The following is a 23,613-nucleotide window of genomic DNA, read 5'->3' on the forward strand; positions in this document are numbered from 1 at the left end:
GTCATTCATGAGTAGAAATTCATGGCTGAGAAAGATGTTGTGAGTAGCACGATCCGTTGCAGTAATATTACTCATCTGGTGTAATTTATAATTATATTACAATACAGAGAGACAGCATTGTCTGCAAGGAAACAGTGGTGATGGCAATCATTAATGTCACTTTATTAGTCTTCTACTCACTGTCTGGTATTTGGTTGCTCTGAGATAACTTTCTTCTAATGGGCTTTATTGCAATAATGTTGCAGTTATTTTTTGGGTGTTCATGATATGTCATTAATGTAGTAAGATTTGTATTTAGAATGTAATATTATTATTATTATTTACAATGTCAAAATCAATTCTGCTATTGTGTTTTGCAAACTTTCTCAAAATTCCTGGATCCATGTATATAGTAACTGCAGCTGGAGTTATGGAGTAGTATAGGTTTTATCAGAGCTGGAACCTTTTAGGTTACTCTGCATCATTCTCCTCATGCTTCTCCTTGAGTTACTTTTTTTTTTTGTTTAACTGATTTGTTGGAACAATGTTATAGTAATTAAAGGTGGTCACATTTTATGCTACTTTTCTCTGTCATCAAATTTATTACACATTTCCCCAGTCATTTTTTTAAAATACACTGTTCTCAGCACAGATACGTGGGAATAGTTTTAAACATTTTTCTACTTCCCGAACAGTTAGGGGAGCAGTTATGCTGAAATAAAAAGCTGCTAATTACTCACATTATAATTACGTTAATTACAGCTGCTCATAAGAGTCAGTAGGTGCTATGTTGATGTGAGTTGTATACTGTTATAATTTATCTTACGTAGGTTATACACTCTTCAACATTGAAATTGCAACAACAGGAAAGAAAATTTGTGGAATTATGAAAATCACTGGATCGATAGACATGTTAATGATATGCAAATTATAGAAAAAATGGAAACAAAATATTCAAAACATCTTGATTTATTCAGTATTGAATCTGACCACCACACACATACCGTATATTTCGCTTTATAAGACGCACCTGATGATAAGACGCACCCAGATTTTTGAGTAGGAAAATAAGAGAAAAAAAAAATTGGGAACCAAAAGGTATGCTTTTGGTGGGTTTTGAACTAATAGTGGTCTGTGGCTGACGCACTGTTATGGGGGGGACCTGTGGATGACGCACTGTTATAGGGGACCTGTGGATGACGCACTGTTATGGGGGGGACCTGTGGATGACGCACTGTTATGGGGGATCTGTGGATGATGCACTTGGTTGTGACCCATTTAAATACAACTCTGTCTGTGTTGTTTGTCTCTAGGTACTTTTACAGTGGAGAAGCTTCTTTCTGGTCACTCTACCATAAAACCCTGATTGATGAACTGCTGCAGTATGGTTGACCTTCTGGAAGGTTCTCCCATCTGCACACAGGATTTTTGGAGTTCAGTGGGAGTGACCATTGGGTTTTTGGTCACCTCTGTTACCAAGGCCATTCTCCCTTAATAGCTTAGATTGGATGGACATCCAGCTTTAGGAAGAGCCCTGGTTGTTGCAAACTTCTTACATTTAAGAATTATGGAGCCCACTTTGCTCCTGGGAACTTTAAGAGCAGTAGAAATTTTTGTACCTTCCTCCAGATCTGTGCCTCCACACAATCCTTCCTCTGGACTCTACAGACAGTACTTTTTTCCTCATGACTTGGTTTTAGCTCTGATTTGCCTTGTTAGCTGTCAGACCTTATATATACAGGGGCGTGTCTTTCCAAATCGTGTCCAATCAGCTGAATTTGCCATAGATAGACTCCAATCAAGGTGTAGAAACATCTCAAAGATGATCAAAATGAATGCGAGTTCCCCCGGAGCTAAATATCAAGTGTCATAGTAAAGGGTCTGAATACTTATTTCCATTTAAAAATTATTTTTTTCCTTTTTAATAAATTTGTAAAATTTTCTAACATTTAATTTTCACTTTCTCATTATGAGGTATTGAGTGCAGATTGATGCACATAACAAAATGTGATGTCTGAAGACTTTCTGAGTGCATTGTACAGTTACATGTAGAATTACATGTTCGTGTGTACACATATTTCTTCTTTTATATAGATTTTCAATTAAGTTTGTGGTATAATTACCACCCTGAAATTGAGCCAGACATGTGACATACATGCCGCATGCATAATTTATTAAAGTGGTTGTCTCAGATTTTAATATTGAAGGTCTGTCCTTAAGATAGGCCATCAATATCTGATTACCCAGCGATTGGCTGTTTTAGAATGGCATGGGTGCTGCAACTTCACAGCTACATCCATTGTGTAGTGCATAGAACTTAAAACTGCAGCGTTGTTCCCATTCAGCCGAATCAGTGCTGCAGTTACCAGCTCCTTTTAACAGCTCCAGCAACTTTTAACACACTTACACACTTTTAGCACTAGAAATTTTGTAAAATGATTTAAAAAGGTTGTAATGCTTAGGGGATTACTAAAATATGGCAGGCTTTTTTATGGAATGCTGCCGTTTTTGTGTTAAAATGTGTAAATTTAGATCAATCTTCAGCTGGTGTAAGTAAAAGAAATTAGTAAAAAGTGTCTACATGAAAATAATAGAAAGTGTCTTCATGCAAGATATGCCAAATTACACAGCATGTGCCACTATGATAAATTTGGTTCACCGTGTGACTTCCTGGTCTACAGAGGCAGGGGTTCGACTGTCACTGATAGGCTGGACTCCTTCTGTATGCTCCGGTATCGGCGAAAACACCGATGCCGGTGCATTAACCCTTGCACGGCTGTGGTCAGCGCTGACCTCGGCATGTGCGGTATCCTCACGCGTGCCGGTGTCCATGGGGTCCCCACGCTGCTGTGTCACAGGGACCCCATGGCAGGGAAGGCAGCCCGATACATAACTAAAAGTGCAACACCAAGCGATAAAAAAGACATATGCAGCCCAAAATAGTACCAATCTAACCATCACCTCACCCAGCAAAAAACTAGCCCCTATCTAAGACAATCGCCCAAAAAAAAATAATAATAATATGGCTCTCTGTAGACACTAAAATATGATTTTTTTTGTTTAAAAATTGCTTTTATTATGTTAAATGTAAAAAAAAAAAGTGTAATACCAAGCGATCAAAAAGTCATATGCACCCCGAAAAAGTGCCAATCAAACAGTCATATCATCCTGCAAAAATGATACCCTACCTAGGACAATCACCCAAAAAATGAAAAAAAATATGGCTCTCAGACTATGAGACACTAAAACATGATTTCTTTAAATTAAAAAAATTATATCATTGTGTAAAACTTACATAAATAAAAAAATTTATACATATTAGGTATCACCGCATCCGTAAGAACCTGCTGTATAAAAATATCACAAATAACTAACCCCTCAGGTGAACACAGAAAAAATATATATATACGGTGTAAAAAAAGCTATTTTTTGTCACCCTACATCACAAAAAGTGCAATAGCAAGCTATAAACAAAGTCATATGCACCCTAAAATAGTACCAATCAAACTGTCATCTCATCCCGCAAAACATGAGCCCCTACATAAGGAAGTCGCCCCAAAAAAAAAAACTGCTATTTTCAGTTACCTTGCCTCACAAAAAGTGCAATATAGAGCAACCCAAAATTATATGTACCCTAAAATAGTACCAACAAAACTGCCACCTTATCCCGTACGTTCCAAAATGGGTTCACTTTTTTGGAGTTTCTACTGTAAGGGTGCATCAGGGGTCTTTAAATGTGACATGACAACTTAAAACTATCCCAGTGAAATCTGCTTTCCAAAAACCAAATGGCGTTCCTTTCCTTCTACGCAATGCTGTCTGTCTGTACAGCAGTTTATGACCACATATGGGGTGTTCCTGTAAACTACAGAATCAGGGCAATAAATATTGAGTTTTGTTTGGCTGTTAACCTTTGCTTTGTTAGTGGAAAAAAATTATTAAAATGGAAAATCTGCCCAAAAAGTGAAATTCTGAAATGTAATCTCCATTTTCCATGAATTCTTGTGAAACACCTAAAGGGTTAACAAAGTTTGTAAAATCAGTTTTGAGTACCTTGAGGGATGTATTTTCTAAAATGGGGTCACTTTTTGGGAGTTTTTACTCTAGGGATGCATCCAGTGGTCTTCAAATGTAACATGGCAGCTTAAAATTATCCCAGTGAAATCTGGTTTCCAAAAACCATATGGCGTTCCTTTCCTTCTTTCCTATTAAAATGGAAAATCTGCCAAAAAAGTTAAATTCTGAAATTTCATCTCCATATTCCATTAATTCATGTGGAACACCTAAAGGGTTAAAAAAGTTTGTAAAATCAGTTTTTAATACCTTGAGGGGTGTAGTTTCTAATCTGGGGTAATTTTTGGGTGGTTTCTATTATGTAAGCCTCACAAAGTGATTTCAGACCTGAACTGGTCCTTAAAAAGTGGGTTTTGGAAATTTTCGGAAAAATTTCAACATTTGCTTCTAAACTTCTAACGTCCCCAAAAAATAAAATGGCATTCACAAAATTATCCAAACATGAAGTAGACATGTGGGGAATGTGAAGTAGTAACTATTTTGGGAGTTATTACTATTATAAAAGAGTTATTACTATTATAAAAGTAGAGAAATCGAAATTTGGAAAATTTTTCTAATTTTTGGTAAATTTTGTATTTTTGACTCAATTTTACCACTGTCATGAAGTACAATATGTGACGAGAAAACAATCTCAGAATCGCCTGGATAAGTAAAAGTGTTTTAAAGTTATTACCACATAAAGTGACACATGTCAAATTTGCAAAAATCGGCCTGGGATTTAAGGTGAAAAGTGGCTCGGTAGTGAAGGGGTTAAATGTGATGTCATTCCAGTTTGTTGAATTATGGATTTTTTTTTTTACTTTTTTTTTTATTGCATTTCAAGATAATACATCATCCTTATCCTTCATTTCACTCATAAATTATTTACCTTAAAGGGCAGCTGTCAGCAGATTTGTACCTATGAAACTGGCTGACCTGTTGATGCATTTGGCAGCTAAAGACATCTGTGTTGGTCCCGTTTTCATATGTGCCCACATTGCTGATAAAAATGATGTTTTAATATATGTAAATGAGCCTCTAGGAGCAACGAGGGCGTTACCATTACACCTAGAGGCTCTGCTTTCTCTGCAACTGCTGCGCCCTCTACACGTTGATGGACAGGACCTTGCAGTGAAACCATCATCACACCTGGCCCTATCAAGGGTAAACATTATTTCATCTTTCCCTGTCAATCAAAGTGCAGAGGACACGGCAATTGCAGAGAAAGCAGAGCCTCTAGGAGTAAGATATACCATCAATGTCTAAGTACTAGAAAACCCCTTTAGTAAATTTGTCTTACTCTCTATGTGTGTAGACTTGAAATTCTCCTACTCACTACCAAACAATCACAAACAAAAAGAGAGAATTTTATGGTGAAAACAACAGAAAAAGTCATATCCAGAGCAAACTGATTTTTGAAACAAAAAACTCAAAAGACTAATAATCAACATATTTTAGGGCAGATTTATTAAGACTGACCAGTGTAAAAAAAAATATAAAGTTACAGATTTCTACATTTTGGATTGTACTAAAGCCAGAAAATGAAATCCATGCCAGATGTGAGCAAGTGTAGCTTTGCGCCAACATTTGCACCATTTTCTGACGTTAGAATTATAAATCTGCCTAAAACTTTTACAACATGGGCACTTTTTCAACATTTGATGAGCACATTTTTAAAAGGGGAAATCTTTTACGCAATTTGTAACTTCTTGCAAACTTTTGTGCAATTTACATAAAAAGCAACTATGTCTACCAAGAGGACACTGACAGATGGAAGATCAGGTGGCACCTATAACCCTATATTTAATTGCAACATGTTAGTTTCTACAGTACATACCAAAAGTTTGGACACACCTTCTCATTCAAAGAGTTTTCTTTATTTTCATGACTATGAAAATTGTAGATTTACACTGAAGGCATCAAAACTATGAATTAACACATGTGGAATTATATACATAACAAAAAAGTGTGAAACAACTGAAAATATGTCATATTCTAGGTTCTTCAAAGTAGCCACCTTTTGCTTTGATTACTGCTTTGCACACTCTTGGCATTCTCTTGATGAGCTTCAAGAGGTAGTCACCTGAAATGGTCTTCCAACAGTCTTGAAGGAGTTCCCAGAGTTGCTTAGCACTTGTTGGCCATTTTGCCTTTAATCTGCGGTCCAGCTCACCCCAAACCATCTCGATTGGGTTCAGGTCCGGTGACTGTGGAGGCCAGGTCATCTGGCGCAGCACCCCATCACTCTCCTTCATGGTCAAATAGCCCTTACACAGCCTGAAGGTGTGTTTGGGGTCATTGTCCTGTTGAAAAATAAATGATGTTCCAACTAAACGCAAGCCGGATGGAATAGCATGCCGCTGCAAGATGCTGTGGTAGCCATGCTGGTTCAGTATGCCTTCAATTTTGAAAAAATCCCCAACAGTGTCACCAGCAAAGCACCCCCACACCATCACACCTCCTCCTCCATGCTTCACGGTGGAAACCAGGCATGTAGAGTCCATCCGTTCACCTTTTCTGCGTCGCACAAAGACACGTGGTTGGAACCAATGATCTCAAATTTTGACTCATCAGACCAAAGCACAGATTTCCACTGGTCTAATGTCCATTCCTTGTGTTCTTTAGCCCAAACAAGTCTCTTCTGCTTGTTGCCTGTCCTTAGCAGTGGTTTCCTAGCAGATATTCTACCATGAAGGCCAGATTCACACAGTCTCCTCTTAACAGTTGTTCTAGAGATGTGTCTGCTGCTAGAACTCTGTGTGGCATTGACCTGGTCTCTAATCTGAGCTGCTGTTAACCTGCGATTTCTGAGGCTGGTGACTCAGATGAACTTATCCTCTGCAGCAGAGGTGACTCTTGGTCTTCCTTTCCTGGGGCGGTCCGCATGTGAGCCAGTTTCTTTGTAGCGCTTGATGGATTTTGTGACTGCACTTGGGAACACTTTCAAAGTTTTCCCAATTTTTCGGACTGACTGACCTTCATTTCTTAAAGTAATGATGGCCACTCTTTTTTCTTTACTTAGCTGCTTTTTTCTTGGCATAATACAAATTCTAACAGTCTATTCAGTAGGACTATCAGCTGTGTATGTACCTGACTTCTCCACAAGGCAACTGATGGTCCCAACCCCATTTATAAGGCAAGAAATCCCACTTATTAAACCTTACAGGGCACACCTGTGAAGTGAAAACAGGTGACTACCTCTTGAAGCTCATCAAGAGAATGCCAAGAGTGTGCAAAGCAGTAATCAAAGCAAAAGGTGGCTACTTTGAAGAACCTAGAATATGACATATTTTCAGTTGTTTCACACTTTTTTTGTTATGTATATAATTCCACATGTGTTAATTCATAGTTTTGATGCCTTCAGTGTGAATCTACAATTTTCATAGTCATGAAAATAAAGAAAACTCTTTGAATGACAAGGTGTGTCCAAACTTTTGGTCTGTACTGTATGTTGGATATGACAAAGGAGCACCTGACACAAGTTGCTCATGAGCAGTTCACTTGTGGCAGCGGTTGGTTGAGTAGTGTTTAAACATATTTATTAAGTGGTTGCCTTTCCCATTACTGTAGATGGTGTAATATTGTGTCCCAGCCAGGAGAATTTCACAGTCACTGTCTTGCAACAAATCATACAAGGCGCCATATACAGTATGGTTTACACTGAAGTTGAAATAAGTCACAAGAGAGGATAATTTAGTTTTTTTATGGCCAATTCCATAATCACATAAAAAATGTCTGGTTTCCAGCTGCATTGTGTGACTAATAAAATGTTATTTTTCCAGGTGGCTTTCCAATCCAGGCTCTGCGACCGCACAAAGATCACAGAATATCACCCGGCTAGTGTGCGGTACATGACTCAGATAGATGAAGAGGATTCGGATTCTGCTGATGACACCACAGTATTATTCTCTATGCCATCAATGGCATTAAGGAATAAAGAACCCTGATTTTTTATTTTTTATTTTTTTGTAATGGGCTAGAAGATTGCACCAATCTGCCCTGAATATGCACTGTCTGCAGGAGAGAAGGCAGAAGGCAAAAGACAACCTTGGACTGCCTGATTAAGGAGCTGTCATCCTTCATTATTAATACTACATAGTTAATATTTAATGCTGTATAACCAGAGCTCCTGACGGCAGCACAGCCACAAGACACACCGGGGTCATTCCAACTGCAAATCGTAAGACAGGAGATGTGGTGGCTTTATAAGTGCCACCTGATAATGCCGGGAGGCACATGCCTAGCGCAAGTACGTGTGCGTATATCATTATCCAAGGCAGGGCTGAAATGACTGCATTTAGCATCAAGTATTTCTGTCCAATGTAAAGCACTTTTACGTGGATTGTCTTATTAGAAGTGGGCAGGTCCCTCATTTCAGTAATATATGTCATGTAGAAACGCTAGCACAGAAGATATGCTGGTTTTGTCTGGGGCAGCCAAATTCGTCACAGGAATTGTAATTTGGGTGCTGTGGCCATTACCCCTGCTGCCTTTCATAGACGACAATTTCCTGTAACTCTACCTGTGCAGTGTAATCACTGCTGAGGGAGATATATCAAACTGGTGTAAAGGTGCCGATAACAACCAATCAGATTCCACCTTTCACTTTCCTAAGGAGCTCTGAAAAATTAAAGGTGGAATCTGATTGGTTGCTATGGGCAACTAAGCCAGTTTTCCTTTAGGAAAAATACATTTCCCCCATTGGATCTGATGTATCAAAACTAGCAGTAAAAAGTGGTAATGTTTCTCATGGGGATTACGATTTTTCATCTGTGTGCTATCCGCATTTTTGCATGATCCCGTCTTTATTTTTTGTGGATCCATGTGGCCATTCCACAAATTATAGATCAGGTCTTATTTTTGTCCGTATTGTTGACGAGAATAGTCATCTCTATTGATGGGACTGAGATAAATGTGGAAGGGATCCGTGTTTTGCAGATCCTTTGTATGGCGACTGAAAGACATTGCGTGTGCATGAAACCTTACTTAGTTATGGGTGCATTCACATGTGCCGGCAGTGTGCATGCTCTTACTTCAGACTCTTCGTGGATGAATCACTGACCATCTTATCAGAGATTTCATCACAGACGTGTGAATGAGGCCTAAGTCATAAGCCTAAGTCACGCCTCAAATTAAATACTTGTGTTCTCCTTGAATCTACACTTTAGTTTTTCTTTATAGCCTTGTTGTGCCGTCCCTCTGTTATTCCTCCTACAAACATTTTTTTAAATTGAAAACTGGCTATTATCAGTTGTAGGTATGTCCCTACACAGTCTGACAATGTGCAATCAGTGCTAACAGAGTCAGACTCTAAGAACTGGGATTAATGGCACCCAGTTGTCAATGTTTTCACAAAGTTCTAACAGAAAAAATAAAGAGGTGCGACCCAAAACAGAGTTATAAGAAAACAGGCTTCAGAATTGCTTTGTTACGGGGAATACGAGTATTTACTAAAACAGACAATTCAAGAGAGTTCCTCTTTAAAGGAGTTTTCTGGAATTTGCGAGAATAAGAGATGCGGCCTCTTTAGAATATACTATACTTGTTATACTTCGTATTGCAGCTTAATCCCATTCACTAGACTAGAATAAGGCCTCTTGCACACGACCGTATGCCCTCCGAGACATACGGTCCGTGAGCTGGCCATATGTCCCGCAGCGGCATTGATCGTGCTCGCGGGAGTAAGATCATATGAATACGGGACAATAGGCCCGCGGGCGGCTCGACGTGCGCAGCATCATTGTCATCTATAATACTGTGTGCTCCCGCGCGCGATCAATGCCGCTCTGGGACACATGGCCCGCTCACGGACCGTATGTCTCGAATGGCATACGGTCGTGTCCAAGAAGCCTAAGACTGAGCTGCACAGAGGCCAAGTGACTGATAGACTTGACGTCACGGGTCTAGGAAGAGGCCTCTTCACGCAGCTGAGAATAGCTCATCAATATTTAAAACCCCTTGAAAGAGAATTATTGAACCAGTTCGTCCTGCTTTGTACAAACCCAGTTTGTTCATGTACATAACTCATTCATTCCGTTCCCCATCTCCGTACGTGCATTAAAATATATTGCATCAATGAGGCTCTTTCAATATGGCCTCTGTTAACACAAGACTTCTGTAGTCCCGTGCATATGCATTACTGTGTGTAGCGGAGCATGCATTAGTGTATTACATAACAAATCCAAACCCAGATTCATTAATGATTGATGTGCGCGCCCCAAATTTGGGTTCGGGTTCGTTATGTAATACATTAATGCATGCTCTGCTACTCACAAAAACAGTGCATGCACAAGTCTCGCTTTAACAGTAGCCATATTCAAAGAGCCTCATCGGAGGCAATACATTTTAAAACACGTACGGAGATACAGATTGGAATGAGTTTGAGTTATGTAGATGGACGAACCAGTTTGCTGATCACTACCTCCTGTCACCTATTCTTATGACACTGTGTTGCCCCATTCCTTTATTATTGCTGTTAGAAGTTATGGATGAATTACTAGCTGTTTGCAATGAAGGTCGGGGTGGGGGCTACCAGTTGGGGGTTTGTCCCTGCACAATCTGAAGTGGACAGTGTCAGACTGTGCAGGGACACCCCCAGCCCCCAACTGGTAACACCCATCTGGACCTTCACTGCAAAATTGCTAGCAATTCACTCATAACTTCTAGCAGGAATAATACAGTAAAAACACATCATAAGTCATAAGAATAGATGCTCAAATGATGCTATTTACTGAAATAGACACGCTATGTACTCTATAGATGTCCCATATGTACCGTACATTTTGAAAAAATAAAATAATATTGAAGTGCTGTGTAAAAGTTGTCATGATTTATTTAATGTGAAAGCCAAGACGTGAAGTGATCCCTGGGCAGACGACACGAGCGCTGCCTCTCAAGGTCTCTGAAAGACAGATTGTTTGATCGTCACATCATTAACAATAAGGCTTTTTGGGAAGCTGTTCATTTACACATCTGCTCACACTGAAGATCTTACATTGTGTGTCTACATGTTTTATCTGATATCTTCTGTTTAAAGCCTCCTTCCAAAAATTCATATGGTGCAGTCTGAAATACGAGGGGCTTCATATCATGCAGTATGATTTGCACCAGAACTACGTAATGCCTCGTTGTATGGAGAAAGTTGCTTAAAGGGGTTATCTCACCTGGAACATTGGTAACATATTGCTAGGATAAGCCAGATAGGTGTGGATCCCAACTCTGGGTGCATCAATCTTTAGAATGCTCCCAAAGAAAACAAGAGTGCACTGCGCAAGCGCGGCCACCACTCCGTCCACTTCTATGGAAATTGCTGTAAATTGTCAAGTCAAGTCAAGTTTGGCGATTTTCGGCACTCGCATAGAAATGAATGGTGGGTGGCTGTGCATGCGCAGTGCACTCTTATTCTCTTTGGGAGCTTTGTTCTAGAGATTCGGAGGCTCTGGGACCCGCACCTATGTGACATTGCTGGCATATCCTAGTTCTAGGTGAGACAACCCCTTCAAACACAAGATAATCAGGACAGTGGTAGGGATGGGGAAGGCATGTCTTGGCTTTATTTCAAAGTTAGTATGTTCTGATATGTTAGTATGTTCTGTTACTATAAGCAAAACTGTCATTATGAAAATGCATTGCAATCTGCAGGCAGCATGTTGGAACTGGGGGTGGGGTGGGTGATGGCACTGGGGGAAGGGAAGCTGATGACACTGGGGGGGAATCTGATGGCACTGGGTGGAGAGTCTGATGGCAAGGGGGGGGGGGAATCTGATGGCACTGGGTGGAGAGTCTGATGGCAAGGGGGGGGGGGGGAGCTGATAGCACTGGGGGGGAACCTGATGGCACTGGTAGGGAACCTGATAGCACTGGGGAGGAAGCTGATGACACTGAGGGGAGCCTGATGGCATGGGGGAAGCTGTTGGCATGGGGGTCTGATGATGGCATTGGGGGGGCTGATGAGTTTTTATAAACGGAAACTGTCTTTTAGTTAGATTTTTCTTATTAGAATAATTGATTAATTGGTAGAAGACTTGATTACAAAAATAATTGATAGCTGCAGACCTACACTGAATCTTTACTCATGAAACTACAGTATATATCAATCTGCCCGCCTCCTCCTACTCTATAACATGCTGCCTATTGATATAGCCTGTAGATAGCATTGCATTTTGAATGTGACAGGTTCGCTAGCCCTATACTCTATATTTATCTATGATCTGTAGTTTATATATCCACAGTCTGACCTTCCAATGACATCTCCCACTGACATAAGCAAGCATTGGAGCAGGTTGGATTGTGTTAACCTCTCCTGTGATCTTTTATTTTAACAGGAGATCAGCAGTTCCAGAGCTGTCTGGCTGCTGCTTATCTCTATATTTATCTGTATTACCATCCTCAGGACAGCGATACAGATGGATGTGCTGTGGGGTAGGGGAGAGGTGTGCTCTGGCAGGGAATTATTAGTTGGGACTTTTGGGAACACTATTACCATGGGGGCACCCTGGGTTGCACCCACTAAAGTTATTAATCACTAAGCAAATTTTTGGGTAAAATTCGGCAAAGCAACTGATTAAAATTTTTAAGAACCACTCATCTCTCTAGGAAACCAATTATCCTTTCAGTATAGATTTTTTTGAGTGTTGTGAGTAACCTATACAAGTATGGTAAGAGTACTCCATGCAGATCTTGCTCGAAGACATTGCTCTGAATTATGGTTAAAATTGTAAGTTGCCTGTTAAAACTAATGAAGTGACTTTCTACAGCACCACTACCAGCATGAATCCATCAGTGACACAGATTCCATAATTATTGGTTGGTACTGATGTTTTTAGCTTTTTTACATTTGAATAAGTCCAAAATTGTGCTCTGATTAATTTAGAAATCTATCTTTATAGAGGCCAGAGGTCCATTTTTTTTAAAGAGCTCTAAAACCCATCCAAATCACTTTTTACCCACATAGTAATAGAATTAAATGATAAACTGATGGCCTGTTGTCACCCCATATTAAACTCAACTGGGCAGATTTATTTTAAAATATAAAAAGTAGCAAAAATTGGTGAGATAAGTGGGTTGGGTTTAGTGGGAGAGTGTGGCCTCCCACAACCAATCAGATTTACTATTATAGCTGGCATAGATTTGAGTTTCTGGAGCACACCATGCCAGAAGATTCTTCAAATGTATTAAGAGCGTGTCCCTTTGTGCATTTTGTGCCAACAGACCTTAGCCTAAAACTGGTATCTTAGTACATCTACCTCAATAAGTGTGTATTCAGTAAGCTCCACCGAATTACCTAGTGGTGACATGCATGCTGAGTGATGTTCTTTAGGCGTGTCTCAACCTTGTCCGTGACATATGTCGCATGGCAAAAGATTACAGTGTAGTGCTGCCTACTATGCACTTAATGAATTTGGCCATGTTGCAACCTGCAAGATGGAACGACTGTGATACGCCAATGGCAAAAAATCCAATGGCCACATGATGTTGTGTATTACTTTCAGAATTGTGCTGCTATTGACCACCACAGGTAAGAGAGGTTTTGGCCACATGCAGCAACAGCGGAATGTATATGTATTCTTAGCCAGAGTGTTGGACTGCTTCTGGAGATGTAACTCCGCTGAAGGCACAGTCCTCAACATGTCAAGGGACTACTCATTTATAAAAAAATAATAATGTGGTAATGTATTTGAGAAATGCACAGAGCGATCATAAGTGTTTAAATTGTGCTTTCAACTATTCCAGGTTCTGCTTTGACTGCCAAAAGCTGGTGTGCTTTTTCCTCACAGTTTCCCCAAATCAGCTTTTACTCCCTAGCATTGGTCCACGGTCCACATCAGCACCCTCTCTGCTGGAAGTTATTATTGAATAGTGATGAGAGGCGGGGGCAATATTCGAATTTGAGATATTTTGCGAATATTTGGTAGACTGTTCATCATATTTTCGCAAATTCGAGATTATTTTCTTGATCGCAAAAAATCTGCAATGTAATATTCGCGTAATGCACGTGAAATACAGGCGCGGGTCACTATAGCTACATTTTTCAAGCTGCTAGAAGTTTCCGGAGGCTGCAGAAAATAGTTGGCACGGCAGAACATTGCAATAGCTCTAGAAGCAGATAGAGTGCTCCAATATATTCACAATTGCGAAATCGGCACTAATGTTGCAAATATTTTAGCTCAATATGTGCAACTTCACATTTTAACAGGTCTGACTACTTATTAGTGATTGGTGCACTAAGTATTGTTGTGAACTTGTGACATCACAGAACTGTGTATGTAGCATGTAGGTAAGGACAGCAGAACCTCAGCTACACTATATCACTACCTAACCTACACTGACTATCTCCCACTATCTGCATTATATATAAGCTAACTAACTAATGTAATGTAATGATACAGCAAAGCACAGAGCACAGCAATAACACTGCTGTCTCTCTCTCTCTCAGATCTGCAAAATACTTCATACAAGGGCTACTGGGGAGTTTCTTATATAGTAAGGGGTAGGCAACTTTTCTATTCGATGCTAGGGAAGTTGCTAAGCTCAGACAATTGCAGCCTTCTCATTGGCCCATTAGCAAGAAGGGAGGTTACTGATGAGGAAAAAATCTAGAATATTCGAAATTACGAATATATATCACTATATTTTAAATATTTGCGCATTCTCGAAGTGCCGATAGTCGCGATTAATATTCGCTATTGAAATATTTGCGCCCAACACTGTTGGTGAACCGAACAATCTGATGTGCCTGGAGAACATCATGACTGTAGATTATCGAGTGTGTCCAAGCAGGCTGAAATTGCTCAATTTGGTCACAATCCTCAAAGAAAGTGCTTCCTTTCAGAGCCATTCTCATGAATCATTATAGACCTTTCCAACATTGTGTGTGTATCCGTATTTTTTTAATTTAAAAAGTTTTTTGTTTTAGTGTTCTATCATTGTACCCTATGTAGTAAGAGGTGAAGCCAATTTTTTACTCATCTAAAATATTGTACAAAATATAGAACTTTCTGCTATTTGTGGCAATTTAAAAAATATCTTTCCAATAAGCAAACACATCTTCTTTACTATTATTCTTAATTTCTCTCACGGTAATAAAGGTGTTGTCCAATGACAACGTATCCCCTATCCACAGGACAGAGGATAAATGTCTGACCAGCAGGGATCAGACAACTAGCGTCCTGACCGATCACTAGAACAGACACGTCAACCCTATGGGACTGCCAGAGATAGCCGAGCGCTTGTACTCGCTTGCAGCATTGTAACATTTGGTTGGGTCACGCAGAAAAAGATTAAAGAGTTAAGCGTCATGTCAGTGGCCCAGACAGTATTCTTCCAGTATTACACGTATTCAAGTGACCGATCCGCTGTGACCTTGGTGCGTCATGTAATGAAATTCTCCTGTGATGTGGTCTTCATTACTTGCTGCTACACTCCCAGCTATTTTTGCAGCGGGTAAAGTTCAGCATTGTCTGTAAGGCATTGAATCTGTAAAGTGCTTCTGCCACTAGAAGTTAGTATTCAGTAAAGATTATAAGGGAAGATTACACACGACTTACACAATATAGACACTTTGCTAAAAAGCAGATATTTGATCTATTTTCTTTGGAGTGGATAATAATTGATAGGAATATAACATTGTCACCTCACTCATTCCTATCTATCTTTCATTTTTTAGAAAAAAAATTCACAATATTGTATAACTGTGTACTGTGAATGCATCCTTTCAGTTACCGTCATTAATATTTGCGCTGGAGGGACTAAGGTTTAAAGGGAAGGGGTTGTGTGGGATCCTAAAAAATGTAATTTAAAGGGAATCTGTCAGCAGATCTGTACCTATGAAACTGGCCGACCTGTTACATGTGCACTTCGGCTCAGCTCTCTCTGCACCTGCCGTGCCCTCTGCACTTTGATTGACAGGACCAGGCAGTGTAAACGTAATCAGCAAGCTGGAAAAAGTTGTAGAAACACTAGTTGCGCTAATTTGCACACATTTTTAGACAGAATACAGTTGCCAACAAATTAGTAAATCTTGGTCATAGTTATCAATGTTGCACTTAATGTACTGAATACTAATCCATATATAATAGCATAAACTGCCTTCTACAATATACACACTATTTACTGGCCTCCAAGTTTCACAGTATTTTCCTTGCAAAAGGATGTGACCTATTGGTGTCTTATTTTATTGCCCATTCCTCAAGGGAAACAGGCTTACATGCTTACACAAATGAGAGATTTCTTAATTGCAGAGGCATTAACTGCGCTTGTCTGTCTCTATAATAAACACTGCCATTGTAAATTACACTTACTTTAAAGTAGCTGTGCCAGTTTCATTAAAACAAATACCTCCCTTGGGCGTGTAACGTGTTCATTCTTGACATCTTTGATTTTTTTGCTGCCCACAACTAATTTAAAGGAAACCAATCTGGAAGACGCATTGTACGAGTCTTAATTGTTCAATCAATTCACAGCTACTACTGAAATGGTACATTATTAAGGATGGGTAGGATTAAAATAGGGAATTAGGTAAATTGAAGTTGTAACTAAATTTTAAAGGGCATCTGTCAGCAGATTTGTACCTATGAAGCTGGCTGACCTGTTACATGTGCGCTTGGCAGGTGAAGGTATCTGTGTTGGTCCCATGGTCATATGTATCTGCATTGCTGAGAGAAATTATTTGATTGACTGGGCTATGCCTGGCCTAGTCAATCAAAGTCAGTAAAGGTAACACCCGCTTATAGATTTGGACTTTACTGCCTGTGGTCTGGATTTATTGCTTATGGCACACTTCTGAGATCTGATCTAGGACTACACCTCGCAGACTGTTCATTGCAGATCAGTTTTGGGCATTGCACATCTGTGGTCATTTGGGAAGACTCAGGGAGAGGATTACTACCTTCATTGCCTCTTATATACAGCCTTTTGGGGGGGGGGGGGGGGGGACATTTGTTCTAGTGATTTGCTATTTGTATGCTTTGAATCTGCTCCATCTGCTTTTGGCCCTGTACACCATATATACAGGTCAAATATTATGTCCAAGACTGGTGGACTGTGTATTACTCCTTGCTGGACTTTTGTCCACCTGTAAGCGGATTTACTTGACTTTAAGAATGCAAATTTTGGTGTTTTATATTTCCTTTTTTCATTTATTAATAGATGAGGGCTAATATCTCATTGGCTGAGCCTTCATATGAGAACTGTTGTCTGTTGTAATGCAATAGACTGGTCATCTGCGGCCATGTCTGTGATGGGTTTTGGATGATATGGTGTATGGTTTTTGGATGCAAAGTAGAATATAAAACAGCTAGTTATAGCTCTTTTACAGATCATAGCCTGCAACACTATATTTTTCAATTTTTTTTATTTTACTAATCCCTACCCATCTTGCTGTCTTCTATCTAGAAAGCTACTCTTTTTTAAAAATAATTACAGGTGAAACTCGAAAAATTACAATATCGTGCAAAAGTCCATTTATTTCAGTAATGCAAATTAAAAGGAATTGCATTAATGCAGCTTAAAATTAGAATTTTGTGAAAAGGTTCAATATTCTAGGCTCAAAGTGTCCCACTCTAGTCAGCTAATCCATCCATACCCCCTGAGCAAATGGTACCTCAAAATTGTGACTTTGGGGTTTCATAAGCTGTAAGCCATAATCATCCAAATTATAACAAATAAAGGCGTGAAATATCTTGCTTTGCATGTAAAGAGTCTATCTCATATGTTAGTTTCACCTTTTAAGTTGCAGTTTGAACTTTGCAGGATATTCAAATTTTGCAGGATATTCAAATTTTTCGAGTTTCACCTGTACAATATAATAAACGGCTTAAAGTGTAACAGAACATGTAAGTTAGCGTGGTGTTTATTGACACCTATAGCCATTTATAAACACGTGTGTCTTAAAGGGCTTTTCTGCAATTAGTATGGTTTCTAACCGGTATGATCATGTAGTTGATTACCTCATGTACATCTTTCACATGCTTTTTAAAAAAATTTGGACCAATTTTTGTCATGTAAACTAATTAGTCTGGTCTCTTTGCATCCTGTATGTAGCACTTCCGCTTGCCATACCCAACCAAACCCATGATGCACTTCTCCTTCCTCTGCCACAGCTCCAGCACGGCCCCTAACCACGCCCAGCTTGTTTATAGCTCCTCCCACGCAGCTAGTTTCATAGACACTCCCCTATCACTGCCCCTGTTGCTGCTGTGACACGCCTATGGACATCAGATCACAGGAAATAAGAAAGAGCTGCATGGTCATGTGACCACAGCAGAGAACGGGAGATAGGAGCAATAAAGATAAACTGGAAAACCCCTTTAAGCGCTTTTCTTTAAAATATGTGCATGGCATTAGGAGTACAGAGAACTCTGAGGTACACTTAGATGGCTTTGATAATTTTAGGAGGGGCTATCACAGGGGTAAGTTTAATGCTAAATAAATTATGAAAAAAAATGTATCTAGATTTTTTAGTTTCTTTTTCTATTTGTCCCCCCTATGGACCCCTGTTTGCTTGGCAGTCATCAGGTCTCCAGTGTTTTGTGTGCATCACTGCACATGCGGATCACCGGCATGTCCTGGCATGAATCCCAAGGATGACTATTTATTCACACTGCTACTGACGGTTTATGGTATGTTATATTCCTACCATTGACGTCATTTAAAAAAAAAAAAAAAGCAATATAGAATTAAAGGAAAACATACTTGTAATAATATAGGATAAGGCTGCCAGGAAAGGTTAGGGCTTAGGAGGCAACCTCTCAGCTCTGAAACATCCTCAGGATTAGGCGGTGTGTAGTGTCAATGACGCTGAGTTCAATCATTGAAATGTTATGCTTATACTCACTTACATTCTGATGCTGTGCTCCTACAAACCAGCAGTAAAATGCATTGAGAGGACTCAAGAAGGATTTTACTACTGTTTTGTAGGAGCACACCATCAGAATGTGAGTATGAAGATAAAAATTACATAATCAGACGGCATCATGTACAGTACACTATACACTGCTTGTATTCGTTTGAGGGGTGTTTTGGAGCTGACAGAATCCCTTTAGATTTAGTTTTTCAAGCTCAAAGTTTTATGCCAGTGAAAATGCTGGTGGTAGGGACAAATAAAGTAATGACTACACAAATAAACTGCAGAAGTCATACTTCTGTGAACCGCCCAGAAGTTTCAGTTGACACTCCGTGAATGGTATGGTGCATGTGTCAAGGGGAGGCATCCTACAGAATAATCTTTAGAGAAGGACGGGCACTCACTTGGTAGTAGAATCTAATTTCTTTTGTTGTCACATGGATACAATACAGGGAGTGCAGAATTATTAGGCAAATGAGTATTTTGACCACATCATCCTCTTTATGCATGTTGTCTTACTCCAAGCTGTATAGGCTCGAAAGCCTACTACCAATTAAGCATATTAGGTGATGTGCATCTCTGTAATGAGAAGGGGTGTGGTCTAATGACATCAACACCCTATATCAGGTGTGCATAATTATTAGGCAACTTCCTTTCCTTTGGCAAAATGGGTCAAAAGAAGGACTTGATAGGCTCAGAAAAGTCAAAAATAGTGAGATATCTTGCAGAGGGATGCAGCACTCTTAAAATTGCAAAGCTTCTGAAGCGTGATCATCGAACAATCAAGCGTTTCATTCAAAATAGTCAACAGGGTCGCAAGAAGCGTGTGGAAAAACCAAGGCGCAAAATAACTGCCCATGAACTGAGAAAAGTCAAGCGTGCAGCTGCCAAGATGCCACTTGCCACCAGTTTGGCCATATTTCAGAGCTGCAGCATCACTGGAGTGCCCAAAAGCACAAGGTGTGCAATACTCAGAGACATGACCAAGGTAAGAAAGGCTGAAAGACGACCACCACTGAACAAGACACACAATCTGAAACGTCAAGACTGGGCAAATAAATATCTCAAGACTGATTTTTCTAAGGTTTTATGGACTGATGAAATGAGAGTGAGTCTTGATGATGGTAAAGGGCAGAGAGCTCCAGTCCGACTCAGACGCCAGCAAGGTGGAGGTGGAGTACTGGTTTGGGCTGGTATCATCAAAGATGAGCTTGTGGGGCCTTTTCGGGTTGAGGATGGAGTCAAGCTCAACTCCCAGTCCTACTGCCAGTTTCTGGAAGACACCTTCTTCAAGCAGTGGTACAGGAAGAAGTCTGCATCCTTCAAGAAAAACATGATTTTCATGCAGGACAATGCTCCATCACACGCGTCCAAGTACTCCACAGTGTTGCTGGCAAGAAAGGGTATAAAAGAAGAAAATCTAATGACATGGCCTCCTTGTTCACCTAATCTGAACCCCATTGAGAACCTGTGGTCCATCATCAAATGTGAGATTTACAAGGAGGGAAAACAGTACACCTCTCTGAACAGTGTCTGGGAGGCTGTGGTTGCTGCTGCACGCAATGTTGATGGTGAACAGATCAAAACACTGACAGAATCCATGGATGGCAGGCTTTTGAGTGTCCTTGCAAAGAAAGGTGGCTATATTGGTCACTGATTTGTTTTTGTTTTGTTTTTGAATGTCAGAAATGTATATTTGTGAATGTTGAGATGTTATATTGGTTTCACTGGTAAAAATAAATAATTGAAATGGGTATATATTAGTTTTTTGTTAAGTTGCCTAATAATTATGCACAGTAATAGTCACCTGCACACACAGATATCCCCCTAAAATAGCTAAAACTAAAAACAAACTAAAAACTACTTCCAAAAATATTCTGCTTTGATATTAATGAGCTTTTTTGGGTTCATTGAGAACATGGTTGTTGTTCAATAATAAAATTAATCCTCAAAAATACAACTTGCCTAATAATTCTGCACTCCCTGTATAATGATGCGTTTCTGCTCTTTTTTTTCTGTTTTATTTGAAACCAGATTAAACGGCTATACTATAATAAATAATCATATAATATAATAAAAATAATAAGGCTTTACTATATTGAGAATAGTGTTTTTTTGCTAAAACCTATTAGTGGTTTATTCACAGGCACAATATATGATTATAAAAAAAACAATATTTATTAGCTTTCTAAAAAAATATATTTTTTCTATATGATAAGGATATAGGGGGTCATTTATTATCCAGTAATACACCTATATTAAATGTATTTCTAGCTTAGATTGTGGCTCAGTTGTGTCGTAATCAGTGACTTTTCCCCGCTCACGCCAGGTATAAAAGAGTGAGCGTGGCGTGGGCGGGGAAGAAGACGGGCCGGCAGGATCGTCTCATTCATAATTTTCTATCCCTGTAGAAAATGATCTTAATGTAAGCCAGCAAGGAAGCCTGCGCCTCTTCATAGCTTCGGCAAATCCACCACCAGCATTGGTACAGGGAGGAGGAGACGCCAGTGCTTCTCAGTGGGCGTCTCCTTCTGTGCCACAGCCAGGGAGAAGGAGACGCCTACTGAGAAGCGCTGGCGTCTCATCTTCCCTGTACCGATGCTATTAGTACAGGATGCGAAAAACAGAACAGGGTTACAGTGGGGCAGCCAAGGGGAGTTTGAAAAAAATAAAAGTTATAGCAGCATTAGCGGAGTGTACCCCACTTGTAAAGGAACTTAGTTTAACAAAAAAAAACTGTGAATGGTACTCTTTAAGCACACATTGTTATTGAGAAAAAAAACTGTGTCTAGTTCTCCACAAGCACTCCAAAAAATATTTGCCTTAATGGAGGCAGATGTCAGCCCACTTATGCATACACAAGTGTTAATATCAGAAGAAACAATGGCTTCTTCTGAACAATAGTGTCATTTGTAGTGAGCATTGCACCACTAAATTTATCATGTGCGCCATGCAAGAAGCATGTGTCATTTCCCCAAATGCATGGCAATGCTTCACTTTACACATATGATAGAAGGGAGGGGGGGGGGGGGGTGGAAGCAACACTCTGCCCAGATGCTGTTAGGGATGAGGATGGTGTGGGAACCAGATCGGAAAAAATGTGGATGTTTCAATAGGACCTGGACTTCTTGCTGCAGTTCTGCCTCGCCACAAAAAACATTGACCTAATGGGCTGTGAAAGAGATGTACTGTCCCTGCCCATAAAAGCTGCTCCAGGTGTCCACTGTGGTGTGCACTTTGCTGCACAGCGAGAATTGAAATGAGCGGCCCCCATTCTCTGCCATGTGAAAGTACAAATCAGGAATGGCTTTTTGGGAGAAATGATGCTGCTTGGGTACAGGGGTTAAGTCCTAGGAAAAAAGTGTGGGAACTCACCCAAGATCCACTGCCACCTCGACCCCCCCCCCCCCCCAAAAAAATAAAAAAAAAATATATATATATATATATATATACTGTATATATATATATATATATATTTTGCTGAAAATTCAGTGCAACATAAAACGTAGACAAAAACTGGAATTTGCGCTATACTCGTCTCTTTCATATTATAAGCTACCCTTATATATAATTTACTTATAGTTCTGAAGACTCAGGGGTGCTGGCTGGCTTGTCCTCAGGGGTGCTGGCTGGCTTGGCCTTGGGTGCTGGCTGGCTTGGCCTCAGGAGTGCTGGCTGGCTTGGCCTCAGGGGTGCTGGCTGGCTTGGCCTCAGGGGTGCTGACAGGCTTGGCCGGGGAGAAGGAGTGTGGGAGACTGTGAGGCCTTTTCCAAGCGGAAAAAAAATATTTTTCATTATACCTCAGGTCAGACCCCCAATCAGACCCCCAATGTTAATCAGACCTCAGCTAAAAGCCTCAATAAGATCCCCAAATGTTAATAAGACCTCAGATAACCTCAGCTCAGACCCCAATATGAATGACCCCAATCAGACCTCAGATAAGAGCCCCATGCCTCATAGCAGCCCCCAGTAGCCTTATAGCAACCCCAGTAGCCTCATAGCAGCCCCCAGTAGCCTCTCACCAGCCCCAGTGCCTCTCCACCAGCCCCCAGTGCCTCCACCAGCCCCCAGTACCTCTCCACCAGCCCCCAGTGCCTCTCCATCAGCCCCCAGTGCCTCTCAACAGGCCTCACAGCCCCATTGCCTCTCACCCGCCCCCAGTGCCTCTCCATCAGTCCCCAATGCCTTTCCATCAGCCCCCAGTGCGCCCTCCCCGGTATTAAAATCATTGGTGGGCAGTGCGCCCTCCCCGGTATTAAAATCATTGGTGGGCAGTGTGCCCCCCCTCCACGGTAATCATTGGTGGGCAGTGTGTCCCCCCTCCCCAGTATTAAAATCATTGGTGGGCAGTGCGCCCTCCCCCTTCCCAGTATTGAAAAAATCATTGGTGGGCAGTGCGCCCTCTCCCTTCCCAGTATTAAAAAAATCATTGGTGGGCAGTGCGCACAACCCCCCCTCCCCGGTATTAAAATAATTGCTGGGCAGTGTGCCCCCCCCCCTATTAAAATCATTGGTGGGCAGTGTGCCCTCCCAGTATTATTTAAAATCATTGGTGGGCAGTGCGCCCCCCTCCCCCAATCATTGGTGGCAGTTCTGTTTGGTGTCCCAGCAGTGTAATGCACGGGCTCCAATCGGTTACCATGGCAGCCAGGATGCTACTGAAGTCCTGGCTGCCATGATCAGTTAGTCAGTAGTATACTTACATGCGCTGTGGCCGCCCGGCGCATCGTCATCTTGTA

At 40.6% G+C, this 23,613-nt stretch overlaps 1 protein-coding gene across 2 annotated transcripts in view; it reads left to right on the plus strand.

Moving 5' to 3' along the window:
- LOC122930336 (cyclic AMP receptor-like protein A) overlaps window positions 1–10,838 on the plus strand; it is a 600,516-nt gene extending 589,678 nt beyond the window's left edge. For both annotated transcript variants that reach the window (XM_044283622.1, XM_044283621.1), the window contains one exon: window positions 7,815–10,838. In XM_044283622.1, the coding sequence (XP_044139557.1) occupies window positions 7,815–7,979 (165 nt within the window). In that variant the 3' untranslated portion in view covers window positions 7,980–10,838. The remainder of the gene's footprint in view (window positions 1–7,814) is intronic.
- Window positions 10,839–23,613: the final 12,775 nt, after the last annotated feature.

This window comes from Bufo gargarizans, chromosome 3 (genome assembly GCF_014858855.1).
Source record: "Bufo gargarizans isolate SCDJY-AF-19 chromosome 3, ASM1485885v1, whole genome shotgun sequence".
Taxonomy (NCBI): Eukaryota; Metazoa; Chordata; class Amphibia; order Anura; family Bufonidae; genus Bufo; species Bufo gargarizans.